Source organism: Gavialis gangeticus, unplaced genomic scaffold (genome assembly GCF_001723915.1).
Source record: "Gavialis gangeticus isolate Ggan-Ray unplaced genomic scaffold, GavGan_comp1, whole genome shotgun sequence".
NCBI lineage: Eukaryota > Metazoa > Chordata > Crocodylia > Gavialidae > Gavialis > Gavialis gangeticus.
Genome location: NW_017729018.1, coordinates 14,253,751 through 14,261,744, shown reverse-complemented (window position 1 = coordinate 14,261,744; position 7,994 = coordinate 14,253,751). Strand labels below are relative to the sequence as shown.

The window sequence follows — 7,994 nt, the reverse complement described above, 5'->3', positions numbered from 1 at the left end:
TCTTACAACAAAGCATTAAGAACTCACTTTGGACTTGTCCTAACATGCAAAGATGTGGTTAGTTTGACTGTTTATTTTGTAAAAATATACTATCATATTTGAAAAGAAAAGAACGTCTACTGAGTTGTCACTTTCTTATATTTTCCAAACTCTGAAATACTGTAGCTTCACAAACAGCAATTATTTTTATTTTACTACCTTCATTTTTTTGGTGGTGGTGGGAAAGAGGGGTAGTGTGATTTGCCGTGGGGGGCTGCCCCGTGACGCCTCCCCGGGACCCCCGTGTCTCCCCAGGTGGCAGCCGACGGGGCGATGGAGCCCACGGCCTCCGACGTGTTCTGCAGCCGGGTGCTCAGCATGGTGAACGCGGAGGATGTCAACGCCATCATCCTGGCCCAGAAGAACATGTGAGTGCTGGGGGGGCTCGACAGCAGCAGCGTCCCTGCCTGCTCCAGGGAGGTGGGACCCACCCCCGCGAGGCAGCACGTGCTGGTCACCCTTGAGGATTAGCGGGAGGCCGCGCGGCAGGTCCATCCCGCCACCTTTGAGGCCTCGTTCTGGTTCGGGTGGCCCAAGGCAGCCCTGGGCAGGGAGAGCGGGGGCTGGGCAGGAGGCGGTGGGAAAACCTCCATTGCTGCCCTCAGTTATGCTGGGCTAGGGGACAAACGGGCCAGTGCTCTGCAGGGCTGTTACTTGCCCCCATTGCTACAGGACAAAATCAGGATTTTAGGTGGGAAAAGTCTGCCTAGCCTCATTACGCTGGTTTGTCTCTGTCCTTTGTTTCTCCTCCTTCTTACTACTTTCGGGTTTTTTGACCATTTTTCTGGTAACTTCCCTTCGGTAGAGACTAGTTTGGGCTTTGGTCTTGTTCTGAGAACTGCAGACCGAGAACAATGATGACTTCTTGGGGTCCTCGGCAGGGTACAAACCCATATATGTGGCTCTTCAGGCAGAAACGCAGCCATCAGAGTTTCAACACCTGTCTGAGGGCAAGACGGACCATTGTTTTCTTGCTTTGGCTTGGGGGTTGGGGGGTTGTTTGGAGCTAAATGTGGAGAGCCTGGTCTGGTTGCGTTTTGTCTCTGAGAACATGTGGACAAATTCTGCATGTCTCCTTCTCCCCAAACTAGGCTGGATCGATTTGAGAAAACCAATGAGATGCTGCTCAACTTTAATAACCTGTCCAATGTTCGCATGCAGCAGATGAACGAGCGATTCCTGCATCACACCAGGACGCTGGTGGAGATGAAGAAAGATCTAGATAGTATCTTCCGGAGAATCAGGTGGGGTCCCGTTTCGAGGGCTGGGGGGGGCTGCGTGCGGGTGCAGTGCCTCCTGGAGGTGGGGTGGGGGGTAGAACTGCAAGGGAGTCCTGCCACATGAGCCCGCCCCAAGCAGGTTGTTGGGACACGGTGTCTCAAAGGAGACGGGAATCTCAGTCCTGGTGCATCTTTGCGGGGGAGCTCAGGAGGGTTGCACCAACAGGGACACACAAAGTGCTTCTGCTTTGCCAGGCAAGAACTCGGAGGGAATGGGAAGGGAGTAGTGGGGATTGTGCTGCTACGCCCAATAGTCAGTCTTTGCGTGACTGATCCAGTTACTTCACCTCTTGGTCCTTGTGTACAATGAAGATGGTCGAGACCCACCTTGGAGGAGTTGTGAGGCTTGAATGTGTGCAGAGGGATTTGAGGGCCTTGGTTGGAAGGTCTAGAGAAGCAATACAGGCTACTTGAAAACCTCTAGGCTTTTACTCTGGTGAAAGCCTTGCCTTTGCTAAGGTGGTGTTGTCACGAGGCTGCTGCAGTTCTGTAAAGCTGTGGTGGTTTTGCTGATTTACAACAGGTAGGTTGAGAAATGGATCATGCACAACAGCTAAATGCCTGAAGTGGGACGAGCAGCATGGGGAGTACTGATGGACGTGCCCTGAGTGGTCATGCGAGACCTCTCAGCCCTGCAGCGGAGCCCCTTCCCGAGGGAGGGAGGGAGGGAGGGAAGGACTTTGGCCTCCCTTAGCACTTGCTGCAGAGCTTAATGAAAAGCTGCTACAAACACAAACTTCCTCTTGGGGAACAGCTGGTGAAAGGAGATTTAACCAAGATGGTGACACTTCATGCCTCACTTTGTTAAGCAGGGCCCAGATCTCATTACCAGCTGGTGTTAATGTTTGTGTTTGTGCTGCAGGCCAAACATTGCTGCATGAGGGCATTTTACCTTCATCTGCTTTAAGGTTTCATTTAGAAAAGGGCTAGGTAAAAGCTGGTTGGGTTGAACGTGCAGCTGCTGATTGGTTAGTGCATGTGCAGCGCATTGTTTAAGTGCATCTCTCTCTCTTTCCCTTTTTTTACAGGACTCTGAAAGGGAAGTTAGCTAAACAATACCCAGAGGCTTTCAGCAGTGAGTGTCTCCTTGTTGTCTGACTTGCACCTTTGTTGGTTTCCTCGCAAATTGAGGAGTCTGAAAAAACATGACCTGCCATGCTCAAATCTCAGGGTTTCAGAGCAAAAAGTGAAGAGGGATGCAGGCTTGTGCCAGCATCTGACTCCAGTTGGAGTCTCTAGTTTCCTTGTTGGATGCCTCTGTGACACCCAGGAAAGATGGGGGTTGGGACCTGGGGGAGGGGGTTGCAAAGCAGCCAGAATTTCACATTTGAGATCCTTATGCTTTTGCTGGACTGCCACTTACTCTGGGTTAACATGAGCGGCACCTGGGGCAATAATACCGGGAAGCTGCCCACTCCCTCCAGGTGGTGTGAGCAGCAGAAGTACAGAACTTGTCTCTTCTTTCAGATATTCACGAATCTCCAATTCTGGAAGATGATGATGATTTCGATCCTATTCCCAAAAGCACAGCAACAACAATTGCTACCTCTGAGCAGAGCACAGAGTCCTGTGACACAAGCCCCGACATTATTTCTCCAACCATGAGTCAGGATTTTGAGGATTTGTCGCAAAGCCAGTATGATTCACCAGCTGTCAATGGACAGAGTCTCACAGATGACGAAATGGCCCATGACCTGGACTAAGGGTGTCGGGAATGTATGGCACGAGCCCAGTCAGCCGCCGGAACTGTGCAGCACCCGTGGACTTCCTGGCCTGTATTTATATTTGTGTGTTTCCTTGACCATTTAATTTCTGGGGAGGGGAAGTGAAGGTCCAGCAGAGGAAGGTCCCTCTCTGTCTTTCTACCTGCCGTCATCTGATCGCAACCCCCAAGCCTACCTGGGGCAGGCGAGTAAATGGATTGAAATGTCTTTATCTGTTCGCATTTGCGTGTTCAGGAGAGAGCAGGAGCCCCAGTGGGCGGGTTGGGATGTTTAGTTCCTTGGAAACAGGGGTCTTGTGCTCCTAACAGCTTCTGTGCGTGTCCTTTTCTTACAGAATTTACTGTTTCTCACCCATCTCAGCTTCTGTAACTTGCAGTGCATGTCAATCTGGCAGCCCTCCTGCTGGCCTGGTACAGGGCTCTGCTGCAGCGGGCAGGAGGGGTATGCACGGGAAGCAAGAGCTGCTTCCGTCCTGGGGAAATGCTCTCCTTTATGGTAGCAAAATGGCCCCGTAGACGGGGCAAGTGTAAGCCACAGGCCAGTGCTTCCTGTAGCCCTGTGCGTCTTCAGCTGCTGCCTGGAGCCTGGCTCCTCTCCCCGGTACTCTGCTGCCCCATTGCTGCGTGAGGGCTGCTTTTCTAACTGCACATACGCTGCTTAGCAGAGACCTGGCAGCCGGCAGGCTCTGACCAGGCCACGGCTGCAGCTCGCGCTCCCTCTGTGTCGCCGCAAGGCTCCGAGCGCTTGTATTCGCGTGTTTCCCCCCGTGCCCCTGCTGCCACAGGGGCTGTCTGGGCATGTCTGCCTCTTGTGTGTGTCCCTAGTGTCACCCTCATCCATGCCCACAGCACAACCTGCGCGTGGCCCAGGGGTGCGGGGGGAAGGCTTCTCTGGCCCTGGGGAGATTTGAAAGCAAATATTTTTGTACAACAGTGGAGAAAATAACCTGCCCGCGCAAATCCTTCAATAAACGATCCATCCGCACCCTGTCTTGGCCTCGCTACTAATACATGATTCAGGAGCTCTTGTAGTAAGAGGGTTAGGCCCCCCCTTACACTACCATGAAGATCTTTCACATAAGTCAGAATCATCCTGTGTCTGACTTCCATCACTAGTTGCCAAAACCTGTGCGTGCTGGCAAAAGGGATCTCGCCGGATTCATTAACTGCCTCTCTACTTCACTGCTCCAAGTGCCTAGCCCAAACTCTTGTGATGTGATTACTGCTCAGATTAGTTCCTAATCTGGAACGGTCACTCCTGTGGCATGTTGTGGGGGGAGATGAGGTGGGTTGGAGGGGCAAATAATGGGAGAACAGCCACTAGGATGAAAGCCAGGCTGCAACTGTGATTGTTTTCAAGGGAAGTGCTGTGCAGCCAGCCTCTCCTGTACCCGCGGGTGAAAGGGGACACGAGCCTGTGTGCAGAAGTAACTGCTTGAACACTGGAGGTCGCTGGCGCTGTGTGGAAAGCACAAGCAGCTGCAGCGCGGTGCGGGGGGGGGGGACAGACATGGCGGGCACAGGCGTCAGGAGCGGAGGGTGGAAGGGACCTCAGGAAATCATGTAGCCCGCCCAGGACCAGCCCCAGCCCCAGCCCCATCATCCCAGCCCAGGCTTTGTCCTTAGGGCCCTGACCCCCGCCCGCCCAGGGATGGAGACCCCCTGCTCCAGCGCTTTCCCAGCGGGACGCGTTTCCTCGCATCCTCCCTCAACCTCCCTCGCTGCAGCGGGAGCCCGTCGCTCCCTGTCCGGTATCCGCCGCCCGTGCTCTGTGCGCCGCTGCAGGGAGTTGGAAGCTGCCGCTCAAGCCCCGCGGCCTCCCCCGCCCCGCCCCGCCCCGCCCGGTGCCCCCGCTCCGCCTTCCGGCCCCACGTGTGCTGGGGAGGGGGCGGGGCCTTGGCCCAGACATTGTGACGCAGCGCGGTGGGCGGTGAGGTGCGGCGGTTGTGGCGTCAGAGGCCGTTTCCGCTTCCGCTGGGCCTCTCTTCCTCTCTCTCTCCAGCGCGGCGGCGGTAGCGGTGTGTGGGGCCTGGGGGCACGTGGTTGGGACACGCGTGGGGGCTCCCGGGTCACGTGGGTGGGAGTGCTGCTGCTTGGGGTACGTGGGTGCGGTGGAGGGGGTGGTTGGTGCCCACGTGGGAGGGCAGGAGCATGTGGCTGGGACACGCGTGGGGGTGGTGGCCGTGGCTGGGGCCCGACGTGGGGGGCTGACGGCGCCGCCCGCTTCCCCAGGACCCGGGCGCCACGATGCAGATCTTTGTGAAGACGCTGACGGGCAAGACCATCACGCTGGAGGTGGAGCCCAGCGACACCATCGAGAACGTCAAGGCCAAGATCCAGGACAAGGAGGGTAGGTGCCGGCGGCGCGGGCTACCCGCTGGCACCTGGCCCGGCTCTGCGCCCCTCTGGCTCTGGGGCCGCCTGGCAGCCTGGGCCACGCCTAGGCAGGATCGGTCCCAGATGCGTCCGGCGCTGAAACGCTGTGTAAAACGGCCGAGGCATGGCGCGGCCCCAGCAGCCCAGCCTGCCCCGCATGACGCCGGTGTCCTGCTCCCATAAAACGTCCATCTGCACTTGGGAGGTCCCAGGCGGAGGCCATGCCTCTGTCGAGGAAGGAAGCCCTGCTGTCCATGGGGTAAAATGCCACCTTGGCGCCAAGCGCAGGGGCAAGACTCTGCAGCTTTGCTCCTAGCAGGAGAATGGGCGCAGCCCAGTTGGAGGCCCCAGGCATGGAGCTGCTGGGGTGGCAGTCCCACCTCCCCATGCCCGGGTACCCTGCTGTCTCCCAGCACTTCAGTGTCCCTGGTTACATGTTTGCTCTTTGGCTGGCAGTGAAGCCTGAGCTGCGTTCCCTGTTGGATCCTCTCTCCTAGGCATCCCCCCCGACCAGCAGCGTCTGATCTTTGCTGGGAAGCAGCTGGAGGATGGCCGCACCCTTTCCGACTACAACATCCAGAAAGGTATTGCTCAGTGGTGCCAGGCGCGGTCAGTAAACAACTGAAAGGAGGACCTGAGCAGCCAGTGGAGACTGGGTGGTGTCTGACGAGCACCAGGCAAAAGGGTTTTGATTACATCCACCTGGATGCTGTAATCAGCCTCCTAAGAGCCAGGCCTGACTTGTTGTTGCATTGGTCCATGGGGCAGGGCAGTGGCAAGCAGCAGGTACAGCCCTTGAGCTCTGGAAGTAGTCAGGTTTGTATGAACCACACGAGATGCCAGTACAACAGTTTTACTGGGAAGCTGTACTCGCTTCTGGTGTCAGTGCATCTTCTTTTTTTTTTTTTTTCCCCCAAAGGAAAAAAAAATCAAATTGGAAAGAGCTCAGAAAAGGGTTTCAAGGATTATACAAAGTCTCAGGGAAAATATAATAAAAGAACCTTTTTTAAATGAAACAGAAGAGATTGATGCGACTTCAGCTGTTTTTTTGGATTAGAATAAAGCTTGACTGTTAATGAGGACAGCTAACTGCTGCAATAACTCTGGGAAGCCCCTGGTACAGAAATCCTGGCTCTGTTTCCCATGAGAGGTATCAAATAGGAGCGAGTGCCCCATTGCTTCTCCTGACCTTGGCGTGTTTCCCTTTCCAGAGTCAACTTTGCACTTGGTGCTGCGTTTGCGTGGAGGCATCATCGAGCCTTCCCTCCGTCAGCTCGCGCAGAAATACAACTGCGACAAAATGATCTGCCGCAAGTAGGTTCTCGCTGGTGGAACTTGTCCCATAGGCTTGGGGGATGGCAGGGGGAAGGGAGCAGGCTGCTGCCTCCTCTGCATTGGGGCACATGGCTTTGGTCAACCTTGATCAAATGTCTGGGGTCTGTGGAGTGAGCACTCATCGGTGCACTGCTCAGCCAGTTAGCGTAGCAGGCCACTCTGCCTAGAAGGAATTGGGCTGAAGAAGCAGATCTTAACCTACTGCAACACCTGCCAGTGCTACCACTTCTGAAGGGAATTGGGTTTGGGTTTTGCAGCCTGAGGCAGAATGCTCCAGAGAAAATCATCCATTTGCCGAGAGCTGATGGCTTCTCTGTTACAGGTGCTACGCCCGCCTGCACCCGCGTGCTGTGAACTGCCGTAAGAAGAAGTGTGGCCACACCAACAACCTGCGCCCTAAGAAGAAGGTCAAGTAGAGAGAGCAGCCTCTGCTCTGCCAGTTCGGCCACATGTCATTCAGCTAAAGTATTGGAGCACGCTGGAGGGTTGGTTGTAATGTAGTGTGAGTCCTGTGGGAGCCTTGGGTCCTTCAAATAAAGCTGTGTTGAGTGCTCGGCCACAGGTCTGGTGTCCGTTCTTTTCCCTCTCTGCTCAGGAAGTTGATTTCACATTGAATAAAGCTTGCTGGCTGCTCTATGCCACCTGAATGATTTATCTGATGCTACTGCATTGCCATGTGCAATGTACCCTTGCCTGTCGTAATAAAACACTTGTCTTAAACCCAAGCAGTGCTGTCTCATGGCAGCAGCAGTGAAGTGATATGTCCTTTCACAGGAGCCAAAGCACTTAACGTTTCTTAGTGAGCAATCCCCATTGGTACAAGTACATGATTCAGGAACTCTTGTAGCAGAGAAGTCTGGTAGTGCAGCAGGAGGCCTTGCACAAATCCAGTATCAAAGGTGTTCTTAGCAAGGGCTGTTGCCTCTGCTGGAGTAGGACTGCAAATGTCACTGGCCACATCTAGGCTGCGATGATTTTGCAAGAGACAAAGGTCTCTGGGCAATACCTTATTGGACCAGCTGTAGTTGGGATGGAGTTGGGCAAGGTTTTGAATGCAAGATGTTCTCCTACACCACCCCCCTTACACCACTGTGAAAATCTTTCACGTAAATCAGAATCATCCTGTGTCTGACTTCCATCACTAGTTGCCAAAACCTGTGCGTGCTGCCAAGAGGAATCTCGCTGGATTCATAATCTGCCTCTCTACTTCACTGCTCCAAGTGCCTAGCCCAAACTCTTGT

General features: G+C 54.7%; 3 protein-coding genes across 3 annotated transcripts in view; all 3 read left to right on the top strand.

Moving 5' to 3' along the window:
• Positions 1-235: 235 nt before the first annotated feature.
• KXD1 (KxDL motif containing 1) lies at positions 236-4,032 on the top strand. Its single transcript, XM_019513632.1, has 4 exons — positions 236-407; positions 1,131-1,283; positions 2,348-2,394; positions 2,787-4,032. Exons 1-4 carry the CDS (start codon positions 313-315, stop codon positions 3,020-3,022), a joined length of 531 nt encoding a protein of 176 aa, XP_019369177.1. The 5' UTR covers positions 236-312; the 3' UTR covers positions 3,023-4,032.
• Positions 4,033-5,248: 1,216 nt separating this feature from the next.
• Positions 5,249-7,307, top strand: UBA52 (ubiquitin A-52 residue ribosomal protein fusion product 1). Its single transcript, XM_019513634.1, has 4 exons — positions 5,249-5,392; positions 5,916-6,002; positions 6,630-6,732; positions 7,076-7,307. The coding sequence occupies exons 1-4, from the start codon at positions 5,290-5,292 to the stop codon at positions 7,167-7,169; spliced, it is 387 nt and encodes a 128-aa protein (XP_019369179.1). The 5' UTR covers positions 5,249-5,289; the 3' UTR covers positions 7,170-7,307.
• Positions 5,524-7,994, top strand: part of CUNH19orf60 (chromosome unknown C19orf60 homolog) — a 5,666-nt gene continuing 3,195 nt past the window's right edge. Inside the window, exon 1 of the mRNA XM_019513633.1 lies at positions 5,524-5,658. Coding sequence (XP_019369178.1) covers positions 5,543-5,658 — 116 coding nt within the window. The 5' untranslated portion in view covers positions 5,524-5,542. The remainder of the gene's footprint in view (positions 5,659-7,994) is intronic.